The sequence below is a fragment of the Phodopus roborovskii genome, unplaced genomic scaffold (assembly GCF_943737965.1).
Source record: "Phodopus roborovskii unplaced genomic scaffold, PHOROB, whole genome shotgun sequence".
Classification (NCBI taxonomy): Eukaryota; Metazoa; Chordata; class Mammalia; order Rodentia; family Cricetidae; genus Phodopus; species Phodopus roborovskii.
In genome coordinates, this window is record NW_026126469.1 from 6,913,112 (window position 1) to 6,937,556 (window position 24,445).

Below are 24,445 nucleotides of genomic sequence, written 5' to 3' on the forward strand. Positions count from 1 at the left end.
TTGAAGCTATAGGAGCTATAAGGGGGCATCCTGTGACCCCCATGGCCTAGCGCCTTCTCCCTTAAGTGTGGCACCGCAGTGGACTGAAGATACAGGCTGTTTCAAGACCTAGACTGGTAGTGCCTGTGACGTAGGCTTGCCCCGCCTGTTCTGGATGGGCACAGCCCCGGGCTTACGTCACCAACCCTGTTCCCCTCTCCCGGGAGCGGCAGCAGACGCGCTGCTCCCACCCCCTCCCCTTCTCACAGGCTGTCCCCTCCCCGGTGGTGACCGCGGCCCGACCCTCTGCAAGGCGATGGCCCGTGTCCCAAACACGGGCTAGCGTGCCTGGGTGCCCTGCCATGGGCTATATTGGCTCTCGGCGCCCAGCCGGTCAGGGTAAGAGGCGGAGGCCAGAGCATGGACAGGGAATCGGGCTGCACATCTACCCGGTGGGGCCGTGGGTGGTAGGGGCAGTGAGGAGGGGGCTGGTATAAGGAGAGGGAGGAGCCTGCGCCCGGGAGGCGGGTCGGGCCAGATGAGCGAACCGGGTGGGGGCTAACCGACTCTGGCTTGTTTCTGTGGCCTGCCTTCTGCTGGGTTTTTCCGTGGTATATTCACCTTCCTTCTGTATTCCTGTTGCTGAGGGTGACTTCAGGAGCACACACAGCCTGGGATCTGCTGGGCAACCGGCGGCCCCCACCTTCCTGGCTCCTATCAACTAGTCTTGTATCTACATACTCCTCTGCCTACACCTACCTCTCATCTCACTGTCTTAGGAGTGGCTCTTTGCTGTGAAGCCGCCGCTCCCAGCTGTGGGTGCTGTCATCCTCAGGAGTCAGCCTGTAAATACTGGCCAAGAGCTCACCCTACCATGGAGTCTTTGCCTAACACTTGTTCCCGGCTTCAGAACCAGGTGGTGAATAAAGAGACTGAAGCCTCATGTGGAGCATCTGTGAGCAAATTGATAAATTTCTCTCATGCTCACAGATAATTATATTTCTATCCCCCCCCCCATCACCCTTACTCTTGGAAGTGTTCAAGTAGGCCATCAGGTCTCCCTAAAGCAGTTAACCCCTGATCAGGCCCTTGGTTCCCCTGTAGACACATGGGGGGTGTCCTGCTTTAGCTCTAGGCATCTGAGATTTGCCAGCCTACCTTGTGTCTATGTCAAGGAATGGATTTGGCATGGGTCCTAGACTTTCCAAGCAGGTGGTCAGTCACAAAACACATTCGTGGTTTATATTTGAGGTGTTTTACAACTAAATTCTGGCTGAGATTTGTACTTCTCTCGATGAATTCTGGGATTTGTAGTCCCAGGATTAACCTCGTGGGGTATGAATTTGAGAAGGAGCAGGGTGCTGTGATTTTCCTGGTCTGCTTGGAGTTCAGGAAAGAGTTTGGCTGACCTCAGGGCTAGCTTTGAGGGCCCTGATTAGGTACCAGTGGGGGTTAAGGATAGCCAGTAACTTGTCTCCTTTCTGGTTGGTAGCATTTCTGGGGACCACCATCTGGCTGAGGCTCAGGGACAGAGACGGCTGCTCCAGCTAAAAGGTTGGTTGGTATGTACATGGCCAGTTGGCACTGTGTAAGCTAAGGATGAGCTGCAGCTCCGTATACCCCAGAGAACTTGGCTAGGCCCCTGGCACTCCCACTTCTCAAAGCTATGAGACAGGCAGGAGTGTTCTCCTTATGTGACTAGGCACAAGTTCCAAGTGGGGAGGGGACTGGCTCAGCATCCGGAGCCAAAACAAGAATAGAACTGGGAGCTGAGCCTGAAGCAGTCAGGCTTTGGCTTCTCTGCATCAACACAGCCAGCATGCCTATGATTTCTGTGCTGGGTAAAATGTTTCTGTGGCAGCGTGAAGGGCCTGGAGGAAGATGGACTTGTCAGACAAGTCGCAGAGGTGAGACCAGAGACCAGAGACCATGGATGTGATACGGGAGGTGATGGGAAGCTGAGGAGGAAGGTACACCAGATACTGAGAGGAAACCCAGTGTGGTGTAGATATTGGGAAGACACAGGCTGGGGCTATTAGGAAATTACTTACAAGGGTGAAAACTTAAAAAAAACATGGGTTTGTTGGAAAAGAACAGAGTGATAGACCGGTTGAGATCCGTGAGAGGGAAGAGCCAAGGGAGGAGGGAGGCGGAAGGGAAGGAGATGGGGATAGTGTTGGTGGGAGAATTTCATGTACTTTCCAAGGGTTGAAAAACGGGGAAGATTCAGAATTAGTTTGGACTTCATCTTACGTTTTGATGGCAAAATATGTGTTCAATGAGCGGCCACAAAAGGGCCCCAAATTAGAGATGTGGGATAAGGGGGTCTCAGATTGAGATGGGGGAGGGGTACTAAAAATGACATGGCAACATAATGAAAATGGGAATCTTGGTAGAAGTGAGGATCCAGATGGAACACTTTATTCCTCTGACTCCTCAGTGGCTTCAGACCCTGCCTGGGCTGTGGAGTGGATCGAACTCCCTCGAGGTCTTTCTCTGTCTTCTTTGGGATCTGCTCGGACTCTCCGAGGCTGGAGCCGGTCCCCGCGTCCTTCTTCTGTAGACAGCCAGGACTTGCCAGAGGTGCTGGGCCTTTTTTGTGCATGTTTGTGTTGGGGGGGGGCGTTCACATTTAGGGTTCATGTGACCCCTCCCCGTTCCTGCCTCACCATCCTGCTTCGGATCCTTCTTCCTGCAAGCGGAGGCGCTATCCGGCAGGCCGCCCCCGCGCCGGTCTGCTCGGCTCTGCTTGGTGCCAGCGGGCTGGTTTGCTAGCGCCTTTGGTGCTGACGTCAGCGCATCCCAGGCCGTATCCCGGGAGACCCTGTTGCATGGTGATGGGTTGCCACGGAGATATACACCTTTTCTCTGGGCCAGGGCCGCAGCTGCGCGGAGCGTCGCCCCTGCATGGATGGCAGCGGCTAGGGGAAGCAAGGGGAGGGAGGGAGGGAGAGCGCGAGCCAGGAAACACCCGGTAGGTTCTCCTTCCCACAGGCCTGGCCAGGGGCTATCGGCGACAGTCTGGAGGCCCTGTCAGCCAGGTACTGAAGGAGAGGGATGGATTGATGGGCCTGAGGTCAAGGGGCAGGAGGAGGTTGCTTGTATCAGGTGGAACCAACCATGATGGAGGAGAATTAGGTAATGCTGGGAAGGGGGTGTGTGCATCAATTATGTTCAGCCAAGGAAAACATTTGCTGGGGCTTGTCAAGGAGCATTAAGTCAGGTACAGGATGGAGTTAGGAGCTCAGATGGATTAAACCCCGACCCTGCCTCTCCTGCTTCATTGGGAGTGACACAAAGGCAGTATGGAACAGAGCGCATGGGGGGGCGGGTAAAGAAAAATGAGTAAGTCTGTTGGGAAGTAACGCTTGTGGCCTTAATGATAGGGAGCATTTTCTTGCAAGGCAAGGATGGCCCTCTTGGCCTAAAAAGCTGGTTCCTTTACCTGGAAGCAGGTGGGGGAGCCCAATGGTATTGGGGAGAAATGAGTGCTGGAATTCAAGGAGGCTCAGGGAGAGGCAGAGTCCTCCTTATGGACTCAAGAGTAACAGAGGGAGAGCCTAGAAAAGACAATATTATTTCTTTTTAAAATTTTAAAATTATCTTTAACTATGGGTATGCATCTGCTTGTGAGTTTGTCCATGGAGCCTAGAGGTGTTAGATCTCCTGGGGCAGAGAACTGTAAGAGCAGCAAATGCTCTTAACCATGAACCATTTCTCCATCTCTCTAAAAAGTTTTTTTTTCCTCCTAAAATACATACATACACACACACAGAGAGAGAGAGAGAGAGAGAGAGAGACCCAATTTTTATTTTAATTAATTAATTTGTTTATTTTGGTTTTTCGATTAAAGGTGTTGCCACCAACGCCTGGCTCAAAGCCAATTTTTAAGATTAAGTTTTAGTTAGCATACAAAGTAATGGTTTTCTTTTAGGAGGGGTGTTCTTCAAGGTGGGGTTTCTCTGTGAAACAGTATTGGATGTCCTGAAACTCATTCTGTAGATCAGGCTGGCCTCAAAATCATAGGGATCCACCTGTCTGTGCCTCCCGAGTGCTGGGACTAAGGGGGTGCGCCAACACTGCCTGGTCAAAATAATGGTTTTCATTGACACTTTCATGTATATGCATCTTTGTACAAAATTGGAAATGACATTTTGGTTCACTTTGTTCTTGGGAAACTGTACATTTATACCTTGTCTTGTTCATTCAGCCCATACATTTACTTGTTACCAGGCACTGTTCAAACAGTGGGTTGTAGCAGTGATCATAACAGACAGAATTCCTCGAAGAGATAAAGACCAATAAAGGAAGCCATATTTACAACTGTTAAGCTGACTCCATTAATGGTACATTGATAGGAAATAGTGATTAACTAACTGGAGATGCAATGAGAGTGCAGGCCACTGTTTGAGTAGCTAAGAAAGCTCTCCTGGAAGTCAAAACCACAAAGTTGAAAAGGCCAGCTATGGATTATATACACAGCCAGAAGTATGAGAAAGAAGTATGGAACGTTAGGGACTGATGACCTGTGTTAACCTGGGGAGGGGCACCGAGGGCTTAAGGGAGGTGGCAGTGGGAACAGAAAAGACAGGTATGGGGCCAGGGAAGGTTTGGAGGTATAATCAATAAGGATTCTTGGTTGTTGGCGATAATAGTTTTTTGTTGGTGGAGAAAGGGTCTTATGTAGCTCAGGCTGGCCTCAATTTGCTAGGTAGGCAAGGATGACCTTAAACTTCTAATCCTCTGGCCTTCACCTCCCAGGTGCTGGCATTGTGTACCAGATACCAGATGCTAGGGATCAAACACAATGCTTGCAGAATGGTAGGCAAGAGCTGTACCAGCTGAGCCACATCCTGGCCCCTCACTAGGTTTTAAGATCAGATACATGCAGGCAAAGCTTAGGAAAGAGAGAGCGGATGGTAACCCTGAGATAGGGACCCCAGGGAAATGGAGAACAGCAGTTGATAAAAGGGAAGGTGGAAAGCAAAGCCACATGCAAGGAAGAGAATGCTTGGTTTAGCTTTGGTTATGCTGATGTGTGGTTCTGGTAGAAAGCCCAAAAAGAGCTGGGACATATATCTAATGACAGAGGACAGAACCTAAAGAAGTCTTTGCCTTAGCTGTCTTCCTTCCTTCCTTCCTTCCTTCCTTCCTTCCTTCCTTCCTTCCTTCCTTCCTTCACCTTAGCTGTCCTTCTCCTTGTCCTCCTCCTCCTTTCTCCCCTTTTTTTTTTTTTTTTTTTTTTTTTTTTTTTCTGGACAGGGTTTCTCTGTGTAGACCTGGCTGTCCTAGAACTTGCTCTGTAAATCAGTCTGGTCTTAGACTCACAGATCCATCTGCCTCTGCCTCTGGAGAGTTGGAATTAGAGGCGTGGCCACCACCTCCTGGCCTTTCTCTGTCTCCAGAGGCTCTACTCCATGATTCTTCACTTCTTCAGCTGTCTCCTTCCCTGCTGGGAGCTGGGAATGTGGAGGCTCAGCTATAGTTCTGTTCCCTTGGGCCTGAGTGTCTGTCCCTCCCTGGGAGGGCAGCCCATGGGCTCCACCTTCTTAGCTTTTTCTGCATGCCAGTAGCCACTAGGACATATGTGCCACCCTGGCATTCTCCCGGCCCCCCACTGATAGCTTGGAATAGGCAGGAGCATGTTGGAAAGAAGGTAATTTCTATTGGAGGGGCACTGACCTTCTGATGGTGTTGCTCAAGGTGAATGTTGGAGACACAGTCGCGATGCTGCCCAAGTCCCGGAGAGCCCTAACCATCCAGGAGATCGCTGCACTGGCCAGATCTTCCCTGCATGGTATGCATCCTACTTCTGTTCCTCTGCTCACTTTGTCCTCCTTCCTTCCTTCCCTCATGTCTTTGTGGGACTGATTCCTGTGTGACTATTTCCTGTGGACATTTTCTGGGTTTTTGCAAATCAATTCTAGCCTAGCTGGGCAGTGGTGGCACAAGCCATTAATCTCAGCATTCGGGAGGCAGAGGCAGGCAGATCTCTGAGTCTGAAGCCAGCCTAGTCTACAGAGTGAGTTCCAGGACAGAGTGAGTTTCAGGACAGCCAGGGCTACACAAAGAAACCCTATCTCAGGGAGACAGAGAGAGAGAGGAGAGAGATTCTTTCTAGTCCTTCTTTCTACCCTAAGGATATGGAAAAACACTCTCTGCCTTCTCTGCAAGTCATTCCCTAGTCCTTTCCCTTAATCCAACTTCTCTTTCCCATCTCCAGGTATTTCCCAGGTGGTGAAGGACCACGTGACCAAACCCACAGCCATGGCCCAGGGCCGTGTGGCCCACCTCATCGAATGGAAGGGCTGGAGCAAGCCCAGTGACTCACCTGCGGCTTTGGAATCAGCCTTTTCCTCCTATTCAGACCTCAGTGAAGGTGAACAAGAGGCTCGCTTTGCAGCAGGTGGGTAGCAGAAAGGGAATTAGCCCCGGAGATTTGCCCTCGAGTTGCTGCCTCTGATCTCACTGGATCTAGCAGTGGGGCTAGAGTTTTCCCACATGCCTCTCTCTGCCCAGAGTCCTCAGGGACATCTGTCTGTAAACCAAGCCTTAGTCTTAGCTCAGCTCCTGTGGCAGTGAATGCTGTGTCTCTCTGATAGGAGTTGCTGAGCAGTTTGCGATTGCAGAAGCTAAGCTCCGAGCATGGTCCTCAGTAGATGGTGATGACTCCACTGATGACTCCTATGACGAGGACTTTACTGGGGGAACCGACACAGGTGAGGAACAGTTTGTGCTGGTGCTGCCTGGTAGGTGTGGTGATTCACTCTGAGCCTCCCAGAGCACTGTAGCCTTCCAAATAGGAGGAAACAGAGTACCTAAACTGACCTTGACATCTCAAGGACACTGGGTGGGGAACCAGCAGCTAGGAATGGAACAGCTGAGTCTCTTCTGTAGGTGCTGTAGCTCTCTTCTCCCGCTATGAGTAGTGGGTCTTACAGTTCTCAGAATAAAGAAACAAACCCAGTAGTTCAGTCCTATTCCAGAAGGATCTGTGGAACCCTTGCCTTTCCGTCTTTGAGGAGGCTTTGGTTGGCTGTGGCAGGACAGATGAGTACAGTGCTCAGCACCTCCCAGGGCAGTGATCCCAAGCAAACAGGAAGGCATGCTGGGTCTGGAATCCTCGGCAGGATTCTGGCTTCAGCTCAGCATCTTTGTATTCCAGCCTGTGGGTCTTGCTTTGGGCCAGTGCTTGCAACCCTGGAGGCTGTGCAGCTGTGCTCTGTTTCCCCTTTCATCCGCCATTCTTTGAACTATGTGGCCAACTTTGCTGCAGCTTCTGGTGCTGGCCTCACAAGACCTCAGCCCCCAACCTTTTACATTTGAAGATCACCTATTAGTTCCTACTCCTCTAGATAATTAACAAGGTTTTCAAAGCCAAACCTGCATTAAAGCTGGCAAGGACTGCTGCTGTGGTCCACAGGTGGCCGATTTGAATGCTAAGGCAAAGATGGAACCCTCAGACACCAGTATTTTCTGATTCTTTTTTGTCTTTTTTAAAATTTTGTTTTGTTTTTGAGAAAGGGCCTCACTATAGCTCAGGCTACTTAGTATGTAGCCCAGGCTAACCTTGAAAGTGTGTGTGGAATCTTTGAGCAAAATTTTAAATATGCATAGCTTTTTCTGGTGGGCACAGCCTATGCTTAGGATGCCCTACTTAATGGGCAGTGTGGGCAAGTCAGCCTCAGTGCTCTGAGTAATGAGCAACCTGTGTGGCCATACAGTGGGGCTGCATTTATTGCGTGCCTCCTCTGTTCCAAACTCTTGTTCTGACACTATAAAGTAAATACTATTAGGATTTCTAATCCACCACTAAGGCAGCAAAAATTAAGACTTATTCAGGTTATCCAGCTCCCCCTGCCCCTTCAGGTATGATAAAGATGGACATGGGTGGGAGGTCTATGGTCATGTGGCTTCCATATTGACCAATGAGATCAGCAAAGCTGTCTTTTTCTTCCCTTCACAGACATGGCTGGGCCTCTGGGGTCCCACCTCCAGGACCTCTTCACAGGTCGTCGATTCTCCAGGCCTGTGCGCCAGGGCTCTGTGGAGCCAGAGAGCGACTATTCCCAGACCGTGTCCCCAGATACCCTGTGCTCTAGTCTGTGCAGCCTGGAGGATGGGTTGCTGGGCTCCCCAGCCAGGATGACCTCCCAGATGTTGGGTGAAGAGCTGCTCCTTGCCAGACTGCCCCCGAGCCGGGAAAGTGCCTTCCGCAGCCTGGGTCCGCTGGAGGCCCAGGACTCACTTTACAATTCACCACTCACGGAATCCTGCCTTTCCCCTACCGAGGAGGAGCCTGATTCTTGCAAGGACTGCCCACTGCTCTGCCCACTACCCTCAGGCAGCTGGGAGAGGCAGCAGCAAGTCTCTGATGTGGCCTCTTCTGGGGTCGTATCCTTAGATGAGGACGAGGTGGAACCTGAGGACCAGTGATCCAGACATGCCCAGTGGTGGCATGTCTCCCCTGGCTGCTGCTCTCTGTGGCCAAAATGTGGGCTCTGGAGCTCCGAGGGCCTCTGGGAGCACTCACTTCTCCATTGTGTGTTTTGCATGAAAGTGTTTGGAGAGGAGGCAGGGGCCAGACTAGGGGCGCATGTACTGCTTCCACTCTTGGGGTTTGCCGGGGTTTGCCCGGGACCCCTGGGGCATGGCTACAGCTGTGGCAGACAGTGACGTTCATGTTTCTTGAATCCAACCAGAATGCCACATTTCCTTCTGGGATGTGAACCTGAAGGGGTTGTGGCTGGGCTGGGAGGGTGGGAATGGAGGAACCCTGGCTGCCTCCTCCATCCTTCCCTGTGCCCCTCCTCCTCTGCTTCTCTGTTCACCCGAGTCCACGTGCAGTGCTTGACTGAACCACCTCCACCTGTGGGCCGGCTCCCGCCCTCTGGGAGTCTACAGACCGAGCCATCCCCGAGGGCCCCTTGCCCTGCTGGGCTCTGCTGTGCTTCACCTCTTAGTCGTCTCTAAACCTTTTTTCCCTGAAGACAGGGAGTTTCTGGTCTGTTCTTTGAGCCGGTCTTCTCTGGGAGGCACTGGAATGATGAAAGGGTGTATCCCCTCCTTCCACGCCCCTCCCTCCCCTGGACCCTGGCCCTTTCCTAGCATGGCAAGGTCTTGTGGGCACATATTGAGTTCTCAGTAGGGTGGGACTGGAAAGGGATTGGCTCTGGTTGTTACAGAGTTGGGAGGGCCATGTTCTTTTCACAGGAGCACAAGGGTAGCAGAAGGTTTGTACCAATGAATGGACAGTCATGAGGGCGTGGCTATCCTTGGGAAAGAGGGTATGCTTTTCTTGGCTGAATAGAAGGCTGCAGCCAGTGTTAAGGGGCCCTGTCTCAGGCAGGGTATTGCTGATCAGGCAGTGGAGGCCCCTGGCAGATCCTAGATTTCTGGGACACTGGGGTCAGTAGGTGGCTGTGGAATGAGTGCCATAGGCTTGGGCAGGTAAGAAGATCCAAGATGAAAACATGAGCCAACAGCACAAGTGTTCTATACACGAGTGGCTAATTAGGTGTTTACTTTATTCTGTTTTATTAAATTAATATAAAAATCTTTGTAAATTTCTATATACATCTTGTCATTGGAGGTTCCAGTATAAATCCATTTTAGTTCTGCCCTTTTCTCAAAGAGTGGGCAAGGGCCACACAACCCCACCTCATCCTGCCAGGGCATTGCTGGTCCTCCAGCAGGGAGGTGTTGAGTTACATTCCATATAGGACCACTGGGAGGTGGAGGGCACACAGCTAGAGTGGACTTGGGTTCCAGCTTCTGGTTGCTGCCACTTGCAGAAGGAACACAGGTAAGCCAGTGAGAGGTTCACTGGCTCTTGTCATCACTGTCCGAAGGACTGCCCTCTCGTGGGAGGCCATGGCGGGATCGAGGCCCCCAGAGCGCATGCACTTCAGTGGTCTCTGTGTCACTACTGCTGGTGGCACTATCCCGGAAACTGGCAAGGGGTGGCCTGACCTTTACACCCTGTGCTGTGACAGAGCCCTCAATAGCTTTCCGGAGCTGGAAAGGTAAGAGAGTTCAGGTGTCTGCTTCCTCTTTAGACCCCTCCCCAGCACCTCTCCCGTGGAAGTGGCTTTGGCCCTGTCACCTCACCTCCTTTAGGGTCACAATCCCAATGAGCCTGCCAATGCTGGTGACATAAGCGTGGTCCACTCCCAGCAGCGAGAAGATGGTGTGCGTCTGCAGAGCGGGGAGAGGAAACACTACACTTGACAAAGGGGCGAGTGGGGGTGTGTGGGACACACGGGGTGTGAGAATGGGAGCCCTGCTGGAGGGAGATGGCATGAGAATGTTCCAGCATACCATAGCTTAGAACCCACAGCCTCCAGGCTGCTCACATTGTTGCTTCCCAGCTGTCAGATGTGGCCGCCTTCACATTATCAGCAGTTTGCATTTGCTGTCTTGAAAGCAGCTCTCAGCACTTCCTGGAATTCTTATCTACTGAGTGTACTTGTGAGCCTCTTGGCATAACAGGTGAATCAAGACGTGTAGCACTGACAGCTTCCTGACTACCTAATATCTTATGTATTTTCTTAGATTAAATTATGGGAAGGGCTTACAGAATTTTCCCAATTTCCTCCATCTGGGTCAGGGCTACACTTATAAAGAAGCAAGTCTCAAGTGTTTGGTGGCTCTGGGGACTAAAGGCATAGTGCTATCCATGCTGGGTAAGTCTCCTACCCAGTCTTATTTTACTTTGTGTGTGTGTGTGTGTGTGTGTGTGTGTGTGTGAAAGTCTCACTACTTAGCCCAGGCTGGCCTTGAAGTATTGGATTACAGACACACCACACCCATCATAAAAATTTAGTATTCTGGTGGCACACGCCTTTAATCCCAGCACTCAGGAGGCAGAGGCAGGTAGATCTCTGTGTTCCAAGGCCAGCTTGGTCTACAGAGCGAGTTTTAGCCAGGGCTTCACAGAGAAATGCTATCTTGAAAAAAAAAAAAAAAACAAAACCAAGAGGGCTGGAGAGATGGCTCAGAGGTTAAGAGCACTGGCTGCTCTTCCAGAGGTCCTGAGTTCAATTCCCAGCAACCATATGGTGGCTCACAGCCATCTGTAATGACATCTGGTGCTGCCTTCTGGCCTATAGGCATACTTGGAGGCAGAATGTTGTTTACATAAATGTTTTAAAAAACAAACAAAAAACCCCACAAACCAAAACCAACCAAAAAACTCATTTTTTGAAGAAGTCATGTTCATGTTTCTTCAATACCTGTAATTATCATGTAGGTAGCAATCTCTTGTTATATAACTTGAACTCTACATGCTACAAAATAACCTTAATTTCCCTGTCTTCCCCAGAGGGATACATCTTTACAATAAGGTATGTTATTTTAACCTCTTAGTTTTTGGTCATATAACCCATCTCACCTCCCAAGGAGCTTATTAAATAGTTGCCTTGCCTTCTTTTCCTGCTCACTCCCAATCACAGTGACCTAGCAGGCAATGTGCTTTTATAGGCCTGCGAACAACTTGTGCTTGGCAGTTGCCAAGCTTACTGCTCTACTTCTGGGACATCTGTGCTTTCCATTCTCCTTAGTGCTGCCTGGCTATCCTCACCAGAGCTGAGACAACAGCAGGATGAGCTTTCCTACTTCCTGCTTCCCCACTCTCTAGTGGGGCTTTCTATGGCTTTCTAGAACTTGAGCAGCAGCTGGGACTCCCTAGAGTGGTTCATGAGACCCCTTCTTAAGTCAACCCAGACTGGTTTGCCAGCCTGCAATTCTGCTGTGCCCCGCATGCTTACATGTCTCCTTCCCTCCCTCCTTCCTTGTTTTGGTTTTTCAAGACAGGATTTCTCTGTGTAACAGCCCTAGCTGTCCTGGAACTCACTTTGTAGATCTGCCTGCCTCTGCCTTCTGAGTGCTGGATTAAAGGAGTGTGCCACTGCTGTCCAGCCAACTTCTGTTTTTTGAAGTAAGGTCTCACACATCTCAGGATGATCTTGAATTTGCTATGTAGTTCACAGATGACTTTGACCATTTGATCCTCTCCCAAGTGACAGCATTACAGGCATACACCACCATACTCAGTTTATGTCACCCCTACTTTATAGATAAGGAAGCCCAGATAGGCTAAGCAGCTTGCTAAAGTTCTACAGCCAAGTTTATAAGCAGCCGGGGGAGAGGATTTGGTTTAGCCAGACTTGCTAGCCAGTCTTTGGCCTCCCCATCTCTCCCCACTGCTAGCTACCACTATGAGGTCCCTAAATGGTCTGCTGGGTTCTCACCCTCTGAAGTAATGAGGTCCCTAAATGGTCTGCGGGGTTCTCACCCTCTGAAGCATCCTCCCGGACTTAAGTGGGTTACTGCTTACTGCTTTAATAAGTAGATTCTAATGTAGACTCTAATCTCTAGAATTCTAATCTTTTATGTTATCATTCCAGTTCTTTGTACTTTTGTTAGTGGTTCCTTGGCGGCTTCTCCCCTTCCTGTGATAGTTTAAGTTGTAACAAACCTACTTTGTTCTTTCATTTTAATTTAATTGAATACCAGGGAGCCCATTGGAAGGCCCAAATTTCTTGGGCCTGGGAACAGTGGACTGAACTGACAGGGAAAAGGACAGCGTGGCCTTCTGAAAGAATTGAGAGCAGGGTCCTGGGTCTGACTCTGCTAAACTGAAGCGGACAGATGATTTTCTTACTGCATGACTTAGTTTCCCTGTTTTAGAATGCTTATGACAGGCTTTTGGGTTGGATTGTCTTCGGTCTAGGCCCAGCTCTGCTACTTCCTACATGTGTGACTTTGGGCAATTTCCTCTTCTACAAAATTGGAATGTCACAATATCCATCAGCTAGTGTGGTCGTGAGAATTAAATTACACGTGTGAAGATCTTAGCATGGCCCCTGGCACATAGCAAGCACTTAGAGCACTCTAGTGTTCTTATCACCACTATTATATGTGACAGAAAATCAAGGGAATCATAGCTGGGGATGATGGTGTTTGCCTGAAATCTTCAGAGACCAAGGCAGGCAGACTGTCATGAGTTCAAGGCCTACTTGGGCTATATGAGATTCTGTCTCAAAAAAAAAAAAAAAGAAAGATGCTGGTGACTGAGAATACTGTAGAGGTCCGGGGAGAAAGGGTTTAAGGGTTTAGGTTAGGTGCAGCTTCTTCTGGCGACTCTTCTGCCATAGTACTGCAGTTCCTCACTTGATCTCTATCTAAAAGGTCTTAAGTTCTTTTATTCTTGCTGTTTTTTCTTTTAAAGATTTTTATGTATAAAGTGTTCTCTCAGCATGTATCCCTGTGTATCAGAAGAGGGCACCAGATCTCATTATAGATGGTTGTGAGCCACCATGTGGTTTCTGGGAATTGAACTCTGGTCCTCTGGAAGAGCAGCCAGTGCTATTAACCTCTGAGCCATCTCTCCAGCCCTGTTTTGTTCTTCTTTTGTCTCCTTTCCATCATGGCCTCTGCTTGTATGTGCTATGCTGACTTTTTAGCAACAGTTTGTATCTAAGCTAGCCACCCAAGCTGAAGGCTTGGGACCATTGACCCATACCTATTATTTTGCCTGTGCCTGCCAATGGAGGCTTAAACATTAAGCCTTGGCTGGGTAGCCTATATTCCCTGCCTTCCTTGTGTAGCCACCTACCTCCATCCATATGTACTCTGTCCCTTCCTACTGCCCCTCTGGCGAGCTGCTTTTCTGAGTCTCCTCTACCAGTTTCCCTTCTGCTTGCTTGAAGTTAGACTCTCAGGGGTCTGGCATTCCAAGGCCTCTCCTGGTGTCTCTCATCTGTTTATCTCTTAGCTGCAGTCGGTTCATCCTTCTTGACTGTTGGTTAGCTTCATTATTAGATTTTCTTATCTGGCCTGTTTCTCATCCCCCTACCCTACCCCCCCTTTTTTTTTCCAGCATGGGTGTGTATCAGCCTTGCTGGGCTCTGGAAGCCTCCTGCCTAGCTATGACCCTGGCCCGGCCTTCTGGCTTCCACCCAGTTCAAGCTGTGTTTTTGTTGCTGCTTTGGTGCACAATTCTCTGGGCTAAGTTTGAGCAGAGGAAAATTGATGCCTGATTCTACCATGGAGTAGGACAAGGCTCGAGAGTCCTGGCTTGAAGGCTCCCATGGCCTAAAGCAGTGTGTTTTTTAAAAAAAACAGCATCAAACATACCATCTCTCATGCCTTCCTCCTACACTATCACATGAGTCCAGACCTATCTTGTCCTACCTTGTGCAAAGAAGTCCGTTCCACTAGCTGGAAGGGCGCAGGATCGATTTTGCAGTCGCTGAAGTTGACAGGCTCATCTAGTTGCTGCTCTTCCCACTCTAAGATCTGAGAGTGAGAGACTGATGAACAGAGAGAGGGAGCCTGAAGCTGCTCTCCTATCTCTGTGAAGGCGGTTTTGCCATTTTCCTCCCTGTGATCCATTACCCAAGATACAACCCACCCAGGAAGAAACAGTCTAGAGTGTAATGGCATCTTACCTCCTCAGGACTCATCTCCCCTTCCAGGTCTGAGTCACTCTAGGAGGAAGGCAGGAAGGGAGGTGGATGTACCCCTAGCTCTGAGATGTTTGTCCCACCTAGAACATAACTACCTCCTCCCGTGCCCCTTATCCCCCCACCCACCCGTGGTCTTGAGCTGCAGAGAGAGGGGCACACATACCGCCAGGGAGATTCTGACCCGCTTCAGCTTGCGCTTGTCACAGGATTCCGACTTTTCCAACTTTGTCAGAGACAAAGCAGAGAGGAGTTAGGCTACGGGGAGAGGGGTGTGAAGGGGGAAACGAGACCCAGGAAGAAGGGTACACCTCAGGGGCAGAGCTGACAGGAGCGTAGGAGGCAGGCAGAGCGGGGGAGTCAGACAGGAAACTGGGCAGGCAGGAGGGGAGTATCCGGGCTACTCACCTCTGAAGTAGCCTCCAGAGGTGGACTGCCACAGAAGAGGCTTCTGAGGGCAATGCCTGCTGATTCCATGTTGCCTGTGTTCCAAACCCGTGGTTTAGAGGGGGCAAGTTGGGTAGGGGTAAGGAGCAGAAGGGGAGAGGCTTTTCCAACTCCACCTTGTCCACCCAGGTAGCTCTATCCATCCATGGTGGCTCAGAAAAGGGTTACCTGTGGTGCTTTCCTGGAGGCTTGTGGTGTTGCTGGGCCCTCTCTTTAGAGCAGGCTTCAGGGGCTTGTGAGTCTGCCCGTGGGATCCAGAGAAGGCCGAGTCCTCTGTGTTCACCTGCACCCCACAGGACAGGAAGGGGCTGGGAGATTATGGCTCAGAACCTCTAAGATGATGCTTCAGAAGTTATGTGAGGTTCTGTAGCATTTTTCCTTACCTGGAAGCGGATGGACGGCTCAGAACTGGGGGTGCTCTCCTGATCTGATGGTGGAGATGTCTGGGCTTTTCTTAGCTTTTGTATGTGCTGCCGCCGTCGTGCTGGGCTCAGTTGGGCTCCCAGTAATGTTACTACCTGTGAGCGTTCGATGGAACCCAGCAGGATCATGGACTCTAGATAGAACAAGGGAGGAGTCTCAGGGATAGGGAGTGAGCTCCTACTTGTGGCCCTCTTTCCACTCCCAAGCTGGGACCCTGGACAGACACTACACACCTAAAGGAAAACCCTGCGTCCCAAGTGTTGACCTGTATACAAGGAGGTGACTGGTTCTGGGCTCCCTAACCTTTTCTGAGCTGAAGCCATGGGAGATACTCATAACACCTGGGACCCCCTTGGCCTCACCAGGGGACTCTACTAGAGCCAACATACGGCCCTTGGTCCTGTGCAGTGCCAATCGCAGGTCCCGGAAAGTGCAGTTGAGGGCTACATGGGGCACATCCCGTACCATGATGTCCTCTACACGCACCCGGTACTGCCTAGGGATAGAGTCGGGCATTCAGTGTGTGCTCAACATGCAAGACTGGCCAGGGTACCACCACCCCAGTGTCACGCCTTAGGCTGGAGAACCATAGGGGACATGAGTGGAGGACCCAGGGCAGGTAGCATTTTCCACCCTCGGGACCTTGCTGGAGGTGGGATGGAAGGGTCCTGGGAGGCCTACCCCTCACTCCCACCCTCTTTGCACTGGGCCCTTCATACTGGTGGCGGCCCCAGCCCAGCTCAGGCAGGTAGGGCAGCTTCTTGATGCGGATGATGCTGTCGTAGAGGGAGGGCTGCAGGCTCTGGGCAACAGCATTAGCCAGGATGACAGCAATCATGACAGGTAGAATGTGGGCGATCTGGCCGGTGAGCTCGAAGACGATAACAGCTGTGGACACTGTGTGTGTCACTGCTCCTGCAAGTGCAGCTGCCCCTGGGAATAGCCATGCTCAGTCTCCTCAGGGTGCTCATTCCCCAAGACACTTTTTCCCTCCCTGGGGTCAGGGTTGGGTTGCTTAGAGTCCCTCGGGCCCTCAGGGTGGCTCCATACAGTGCCTGGGCCTATGGCTCTGCCAGCAGGGGGCACCAGAGCCTCAGAGTCTGGCTGGCCCAGGGGCCTCCCACTGCAGATGAAGACTTGGGGCACTGCTGGGACTGTAAACACATCACCCTGGGTTTGGTCCCCAGCACCACAAAGCAAACAGAACTGGGTGCTCACCAACCACGGCATAGCCTCCAGGTACAATCCGGTAGGTACTGCTATCTGTGTGAATCCCATCTGGGAACCAGGCAGCCATGCTCTCACCCACCAGCCGCCCAAATGCTGCTCCTTCAGGGAGGGTTTTAGGAAGAGAAAGAGGTAGTAGGGGAGCACTAGGAAGAGAGAGGGTCAGAAGGTGGGGGAGGGCCAGTGGGCCATTTAGTACATAGGGCAGTCCCATGGGAATGGGGGTGTGGGCTACAGTCTTAGGCAGAGGAGGGATCTACAAGGGATAGCCAGAGGGTATGAAGGGCACAGGCTGGAAGGCAGGCAGCTGCAGACTCACCAATGACAAAGACAGGCATGAAGGCCCCACAGGGCACTGGGATGGTGGTGGCCAGTGCAGACATCCAGAACTGAAGGCAGGATGGTTTCAAAACAGAGGCCTCAGGGAAGCCCAGCTTGTCTATCTACCATGTACAATCTTCCCAGCTAGCCCAGAGTCCCCAGAGATGAAGGGAAAAGAAAGGACTCTAGATCTGGAAGGGTCTAGTTCAAATCCTCTCACCCAACTAACTGCGTTAGCAGTTACTTCTCGGTGTTTTGCCTCACCATCTTTAAAAACAGGGATAAGGGTCCCTTCCTCACAATATTTTGAATGCATGGTAAGTGCTTGGGATAGAGCATGTTCCTAGGTGCCTGGAAACCAAAAGTGGTATATAGCCATGGAAGGAGTCTCACCTTCATAAGAATGAAGATGACCAGAGTGAGGAAGACATTGGCCCGTGGTGGATTCCAGGCCTGTGAAGTGCTGGGTAGTTGTAGATCCTCCACTAGGCCCTGGCGGACCCATGTCCGGTTGTCGAACAGAGTGACTAGGGTCTCTTTCTGTGACAGCTAGAATGAACAGAGCGCTCTAGGCTGGACACAGGACCCCAGGAAGAGTCCCATAGGAGTCCATGGGAACAAGCAGTCCTAGTCATGCTGGGGCTGTTGGCTTTGGAAAGGAATGCATTTGGGTGAGTGGGTGGAGCGGGGGTGGGGGAGTCACATTTCTGTTAAGGGCTACCTGTCCAGCCATGAACTGTCCAAAGCCAGGAGGGAAGGTCAGAGTGGAGATGAGCAAGGTCACTAGTGCCGGGAAGAGCAGCCGTCTAGAGATGGAGTTTTGACAGCATCAGACAAAAGTCACACCTCCCACAGACTGATCATAGGCCAGGTGCTCTTGCATACCTCAGGACTAAGATCAGAGTAAGGCTTATATATCTAGGCACAGTGCCTAAGAGTATATCCTTTTATTTAGAAAAAAAAAGATTTAATTAATTATGTATGCAGTGTTCTGTAGAGGGTACTGTGAGCCACCATGTGGGTGGTAGAATGCTGAACTCAGGTCCTCTCTCTGGAAGAGCAGCCAGTGCTCTTAACCACTGAGCCATCTCTTCAGCGACCCCCCCTCCCCAAAGAGTAAGTCCTTTTTACTGTGTTTGAAGCTGCAGCTCCAAGGCTGATTGTGGACTGAGATTACTGTAGGAGCTAGGAGTAGAGGGGTCCTTCCCTGAGCCCATAGGGGGAAGCAACAGCAAACCCATCTCTAACACTTTCTTAGAGAAGCCTGAGCTGGGACTGCCTCAGCTCTCAAAAGCCCAGCTGAAGCGCGAATGGTATGAAGGCTTAAAGAAGCTGCTGCTACTATCTACTCTCAATGGCGACTTAAGTGAGAGCTGTGTGAGCTGAGTGTGGTAGCCCACGCCTTTGATCCCAGCACTGGGAGGCAGAGGCAGGCGGCACACTCTGAGTTTGAGGCCAGCCTGAGCTACACAGTGAGACCCTGTCTCCAAAGCGAAGGTGGCGTGGAGGAAGCTCTGAAGAGAGCAGCATGTGCATCCCACATGCCTTCCCATGCCCAGTTCTCAGGCTCATGACACAAAGAGCTGTGTTCTGAGATAAAAAAGGTCCATCCACACCAGTCATGGGGGTAAACTGAGGTACAAACCCTGTCTACTATCTGCACCAGGCCTGAAAACCTTGGCCTCTTATCCCAAGTGTCCCTGCCCCTGACTAAAGTTCAAAAGTAACAGATCCTCGGTGGCTCCTGGGGATACAGGTCATAGCCTCAGCATGAAAACATTAGCTGATTTCCCAAGCATAGCTGCCCTCCTCACATGAGAGACCTAGTGTCACACTGTAGGCCTGGGTGCCTCAGCCTCTGGAGTGCTGGGATTATAGGTGCGTGGCATGGCACTGGCTCAAGTGCCTGGTTTTGACTGGCCTCTACTTCAAACCCCCAATGCCTCCCCCTCTGGCCATGTGGCCCTTAGTCAACCCAGAACAGCATGGAAAAGTGTGGCCAACGTACTTCCTCATGAGGAAGCGGTTGATGGTTTTTTGCTTCCGCATCACCTGGACAATCTTCCGGTTCAGGTAGACAAAGAGGGCTCCCCCGAAGCCACTAGCAATACTGGAGAAGAAAGAGGTACCAGGGCAGAGGGGAGGCCTTCTTACGGGAACCTCCCTGCTATCCCACACCATCCTGCAAGCTCCTTACCCAATGACAGCAAAGGCTGGCAGCTCCTGTAGGTCAAAGGGGAAGTCCAGTCGGAACCGAGTTTTGAAGAGAGCAGTAATGGTTTCTGAAGGGAAGAAATACAGAGTGGCAGATAAACTTGTGTCCCATTTGAATTACCTTAGATGCCCTCACCACCCCCTCTATCCCCACCTTCATCACGGTTCCAGACTGCCAAGACCCGAAAGATGAAGGCACTGAAGGTGGCCGCAAAGAAGCCCCGCCAGTAGTTCCTAACAGCGAAGAAGGTGGAGGTGACCTCAATGCTGAATAGGACCCCTGCAAGGGGCAGAGGATATCACCCTTGAGGCCAGAGTCTGGCCTTTGGAGGACTTACTCCCAGGAGAAGAGGGGTTGAGGAGGAGAGGCCAATGCTGATTGGAGCCATGCCTACCTCCGATAGGTGCTGCGAAGCAACAGCCCACTCCTACTGCGCATGCAGCAGCCAGCATCTCTGTGTTGCGGGATTCATTCTGGCAAGGGTGGGGGCACAATGTCAGTTTGGGCTCAGCAGCACACCCCAGCACACCCACTTCCCCGGTTCTTAAGGTTCTCTTCTTACCTCATAGATACCCCCAAAGAGGGAGAGGAACTTGCTGAGAAGGGCAGCACACATGCTGGCAATGTGCACAAAGGGTCCCTGGAGGGAGGGGTTGGTTGTGAGTAGGGATGGGGCCTTCCAGACCTTGCCTGGCCTTTTCTTCCAATGGGAGGGGCTCCTTCATTCCCCCAACCTGCAATTACCTCTTTGCCAAGGGGCATCCCACTGCCCAGGGCACAAGTTAGCCCAATGACCTTAGCTACAAAGGTCTTGAGTGTGAGGTATTCTTTTAGCACCACTCCCCGAAGGATGGTTTTCATCTCAGGGATGCCAGATCCTGTAGAGGTACATGCCCAGGGAAGTTGTCTGACACACCCCATTCAGGAAGCTTGAGCCCCCCTCAACCCCTCCTATCCTACCGACAGCCTGTGGGGCCAGGATCTGGGTGAATCCAGCAGAGAAAGTGATGAGGACGACAGGGTAGGTAACCCAAGCCAGGTACTGGAGTAAGATGTTGGTGTTTAAGCCCCGGGACATCCATTGCTGAGCTGTGGGCACAGGAAATGCTTGCTGGACTTCTGGTGCACATATCCACACCTTGCCTGCCACTTGGACACACTGATATGACAAGTGTACAGAGCTGGGGCACAGAGAGACAGAAAGCCTGTAGAAGGCATTCACCGGGACAAAGCCAATCATAGATAAGACACTTGGAGGGCAGGCAAGAAGGTGTGGCCTATGCAAGTGGCAGTAACTACGCCTGGAGATGGGCAGTCAGCCTGGCCAGAGGAAGGGGCCAGTAGCCAAGTGACTTAAAGAACTGAGACATGGAGGAAACAGGTTGGCCCTTCCCAGCCTTTGCCCTCACCCTGTAGACAGACAGCGATGGCATAGTCCATGGCCCAACTGACCAATGCCATGAGGAGCCCCAACAGGACCAGGAAGATCCAGTCTTCACCAACCCTGGACACTAGGAACTTGTGGCAGCGTACAGAACAAACTGGAGGCAGGGAAGGAAAGACCCATAGAGAAGCTCTTATTCTTCTGCCTCTCCCCATCCCCCATGGGCAGCTCTAATGGTCTCTGCCTCCCCCAGTATAGAACAGCCAGGTCCCTGCCCCAATCTAGGTCTCACTGCGGCATCTGGCACATCGGCTCTGTCCATATTCCAGGAGCTCTGGGGGAGCCCGGGCAGAAGGGGACCCTTTCCAGGGCTCAGGCCCTCCCAGGCGAATCCGAGCAGCTTCCTCTTTGGCAAAGGCCCCAAGTTCCTGAGTGTACCGGCCATACATCTGGAGTGATAGACAAAATGTGGCGTTAGCATGTGTGGTTGAGCATACAGGGAGGGTTCCTGGGTTTTGACCCCCCCCCCCCCCCGCTCAGCTCCCACACTGTGTACCCCATCTTGAATCCAGTTCTCACTAGACTCAGAGTGTGGGAACAATGCATACTGCAGACTGCGGGGGCTGTCCTGGCCAGAGTGATGGGGACAGACAAGGTACAGGGACGCAACTCTGGGGGTGGCAGAATAATCAGCCCTCTGCTAGCAAGCCAGGAGTGAGGGCACTGGGGAGGAGAGGGAAGGGTCCAGAGGAGGGAACACATGGAAAAACCTGAGCCACAGTCTGAAAGTGGGAGGCGGGAAGGTCAGAGACTAAGGGATGGTCAAGGGCGCATGAACAACAATAAGAGGCTGGTGGAGCTGAACAGCTGAGCTGGGCCTAGGGTCCCAGCCCCAATCCTTATCACATTCCTGCTGGGCCTTTGGCCTGTGACCAACTCTGTGGCACCCTTCCCACCCACCCTAATCCCCTTGTCCTCATTCTCCACTCCAAAACTCCCATTAGCCCAGCTGAAAGAAGAAAGCCTCTTTGGGTCGGTAAGGCAGTGTTGGGTGATTTCAGTCAGACTCTGGGCCCGCACTTGGGGCCAGCGACAGGTCTGGGGGACAGCAGAGGCTGCAGATGGCAAGGCTGTGGCTGTGGATATGAGGCTGATGGGAAGAGAGTTATGGCTGGACCTGCCAAGCTGGGCGTGTGTTGGGGGGTGGGGAGGAGTAGATTCTGGCTGCCACCCTCGGAGCTTCAAGACACAAAGGGCTCCTGTTGGGGTTGGGGTTTGTGTGTGTGTGTGGGGGGGTAGAGACAGAGCGGGTGAGACATAGAGGAAAAGGAGAAGAGAAGAAAAGGAACTGCATAGGAAAGAGGGAGAAAGACCAGCGAGCAGGGAGGAGGAGGAAGAGGCCAGAGTATAGAAACACAGCAGGTGGGAGGAGGTAAGGGCAAGACAAAAGGGTAGGAGGGGAAGTGGGAGAGGCCAGGGCAGGACGGCTTGACCCTGAGAACTCTTTTCACAGACGCATGGAGATGGAGTGGCAGCTGGTGCAAAAGAGATACCATTTCAGAGGGTAGGTGCCTGGCTTCCATGGCCAAATGCCCCTCTCCTTGACCTGTGGATGGCAAGGATAACAGCCATTGCCAACAAAAGGGCTTGCCTGCACTAGCGTCGCTCGTACCTACCACCTCTCCCAGTCATCCTGTTTCATAGTCTCTGGTAATTGGGCACCTCCCTGACTCAGTTACAATCCAGGCCCTCTCTTAAGGAGGTTCCTCCCTGACACCCTTCAGGGCAAATTCCAGCCTGAGCTGATAAAACAGAGCCATAGGGCCAGTTTCTTTCTGTAGGGCTTGGGCCCCCCACCCTAGTGACATGAGGGTGAATGGGTTCTTAACAGTAGTAGCCATGAGTCATCGCGAAGCTCAGGACCCTTGCTTCTTATGAGTGTCAAGGGACACTCCATGGGCGTGGGTGGTGGTGGTGGGGTACCTGCCTAGATCCAGCTAGAACAAAGGTTTCAATTCTCACACCCATTCCTGCTTCCTGCATCAACTCTCAAGCTTCAGTCCCCAGGGTGACAAGCCACCTAAGCCACCTTTCCCAAGAGTTCGACTGAGGGGTTCTTGTCAATGCTGGACTTTGAGCCTTTAAAGGCAGGGGGTAGGTTTGGATTTGACTACTTGCCTACAGTATTTATGCCCAGCTTACTGTCATGCCATAGTAGGGCCACAGGGAGGGTGTTGAATGTGGATAGATAGGCATGTGGAGAAAGTTCAGAGGCATTAAAGGGTACTGGGTGAAAAAACAAAATTGTGTATGCTGAAGGGAGTAAGGGGAAGGACACCTGGGCCAAGCACCTGGTGTCATTGTCCTCTGCAGGCCACCAGCCTCAGCTAGAAACCAGCAAGCAGCTTTCCAACACCCTGAACCTACAGGCTGTCGGATCCGGAACCTCAGTTTCCACTGCTGAGGAAGGCTGAGGCCGGGCTTGGGTAGGCCGCCTGTCCTCACACTTCCTAGGGCAACCTGCACCAGTGGTGCCATAGCGCACCCCGTAGCTTTCACTTACCAGGGTCTGCTCATACTGCAGCGCCCGAGGCTCCATCCCTTCCCCCGCCGCCGCCGCCGCCGTGGCGGCCGCCATCTCGGTACACTGTCCTCTTGCCTCCCTTGGCTTCTCGGGCTCTGGCCTTGACTCAGCTCCCGACCCGCTGAGCCTGCGCCCGCACCCGTCCCGTCCCCTCAGCCCCGGCGGCCGAGTGCAGAGTGCGATGGGTCTCCGGGCGCGCGCCGCAGGCTCAGCCTCCTGCTAGTGTCCCCTCCTTGGCGGGCGGGCCGAGGGCGGTGCCCTGCTTGCCGCTCCGCCTTGGCCCATCTGCAGGGGCGTCCGGTCGGGCTGGGGTCTGCATTGGAGCCGCCTCCTGGTCTCCGGAGAGGCGGCAGGGGGCGCTTGCAACCCGATCTTGCACCCCTTCTCTGGGGAGGCCCGGGGCTGACCCGGCCCTGAGAGGGTGCTGGAGCCCGGCGGGGGCGGGTCCGCTGGCACGTGGAGGGGACGGGCTCTCTGGCTGTTGCAGCGTTGTGCGGGAGGGGCTGAGGATGTAGTGACTCTAGGGCTGGGGCAGGGGGCTGCTGAAAAGGCTCTCTCGGGCTATCCAGGCCAGACCCGACTGCGGCAGTCTCTGCTTGGCTTTTGCAGGCGGCTCCGACCTGTCTGGGAGGATCCCTGAGAGCCCGCTCTCTTATCGCCTCCCTTCCTCCTTCTTCTTTTCCTCCGGGTTACCCCCCCCCCCGGGAAGGTGCACCTGGAACTTCTAGGCCTGGAGAGAGGGGCGGAGGTGGAGATGGGAGGGGACGGGAAGGGGTGAGGCCCGATGGAAGGGAGCTATTGGTGCGGGGGAGGCCGCTCCTGGGAGGCGGGTGTGGGGGAGCAGAGGTCGCTCCTCCCAGGCATCGCTTAAAGGGGGAACTTGAATAGCAGCTGACGCCTCGAGGAAGCGGCTCACTGGAGCTCTGCGTTGTCTTTCGGGGACCCTGGAAGGATAAGGACATAAGGACAGTGTGGCGTGGGCACAAAGAGGATGGACAGTGTTAGGTTGGTGCCACTGGAGAGGACGGTGTCCAGAAATTTGTGTAGAAAGAACAGTACCAGGATGAAGACTCATTCAGGAAACAGGGTGCTCAAGCGGAGCGTACGATGCCCAGTACGGGGGCTGCAATGAAAGGAGGTAGCACCTCGAAAGATGGCACTGCGAGCTGTCGTCTTCCACTGAAAGGCCAATGTCGGGTGGAAGTGCACTAGATCAGTGTCCAGAAGAGGGTAGTATAATGGGGTGACAGGCAGTACCAAGTTCAGTTGGCAGTGTTCTAGGGGATCAGAATTAGTGCCAAGCAGGGCCAAGGGAAGACCGGAGTGGTGAGGAAGTGAAGCCCCAGGGGAGGGCACAATGCGGGCTTTCCTTTCCCTGAGAGTGACATCATGGCAAT

The 24,445-nt window shown here is 52.4% G+C and overlaps 2 protein-coding genes across 6 annotated transcripts; one reads left to right on the forward strand and one right to left on the reverse strand.

Moving 5' to 3' along the window:
* Positions 1–209: 209 nt before the first annotated feature.
* Fam131a (family with sequence similarity 131 member A) lies at positions 210–8,760 on the forward strand. Of its 5 annotated transcripts, XM_051191179.1 has the most exons (7): positions 210–378; positions 1,472–1,533; positions 2,420–2,562; positions 5,683–5,776; positions 6,203–6,385; positions 6,582–6,698; positions 7,946–8,757. In XM_051191179.1, the coding sequence occupies exons 4-7, from the start codon at positions 5,707–5,709 to the stop codon at positions 8,413–8,415; spliced, it is 840 nt and encodes a 279-aa protein (XP_051047136.1). In that variant the 5' UTR covers positions 210–378; positions 1,472–1,533; positions 2,420–2,562; positions 5,683–5,706; the 3' UTR covers positions 8,416–8,757. The 5 variants fall into 5 exon arrangements, with proteins under 5 accessions (XP_051047136.1, XP_051047137.1, XP_051047135.1 ...); XM_051191180.1 differs by lacking the exon at positions 2,420–2,562 and having other exon boundaries at positions 7,946–8,758; XM_051191177.1 differs by lacking the exons at positions 210–378; positions 1,472–1,533 and adding an exon at positions 1,646–1,886.
* Positions 8,761–9,472: 712 nt separating this feature from the next.
* Clcn2 (chloride voltage-gated channel 2) lies at positions 9,473–23,456 on the reverse strand. Its single transcript, XM_051191186.1, has 24 exons — positions 23,028–23,456; positions 20,757–20,913; positions 20,490–20,621; positions 20,041–20,169; positions 19,825–19,958; positions 19,643–19,720; positions 19,475–19,553; positions 19,234–19,359; positions 19,063–19,147; positions 18,874–18,975; positions 17,587–17,671; positions 17,259–17,414; positions 16,864–16,933; positions 16,536–16,646; positions 16,037–16,250; positions 15,680–15,813; positions 15,278–15,450; positions 15,063–15,177; positions 14,856–14,929; positions 14,614–14,673; positions 14,433–14,471; positions 14,176–14,280; positions 10,090–10,176; positions 9,473–9,996 (listed from the first exon to the last, which is right to left on the reverse strand). The coding sequence occupies exons 1-24, from the start codon at positions 23,100–23,102 to the stop codon at positions 9,802–9,804; spliced, it is 2,715 nt and encodes a 904-aa protein (XP_051047143.1). The 5' UTR covers positions 23,103–23,456; the 3' UTR covers positions 9,473–9,801.
* Positions 23,457–24,445: the final 989 nt, after the last annotated feature.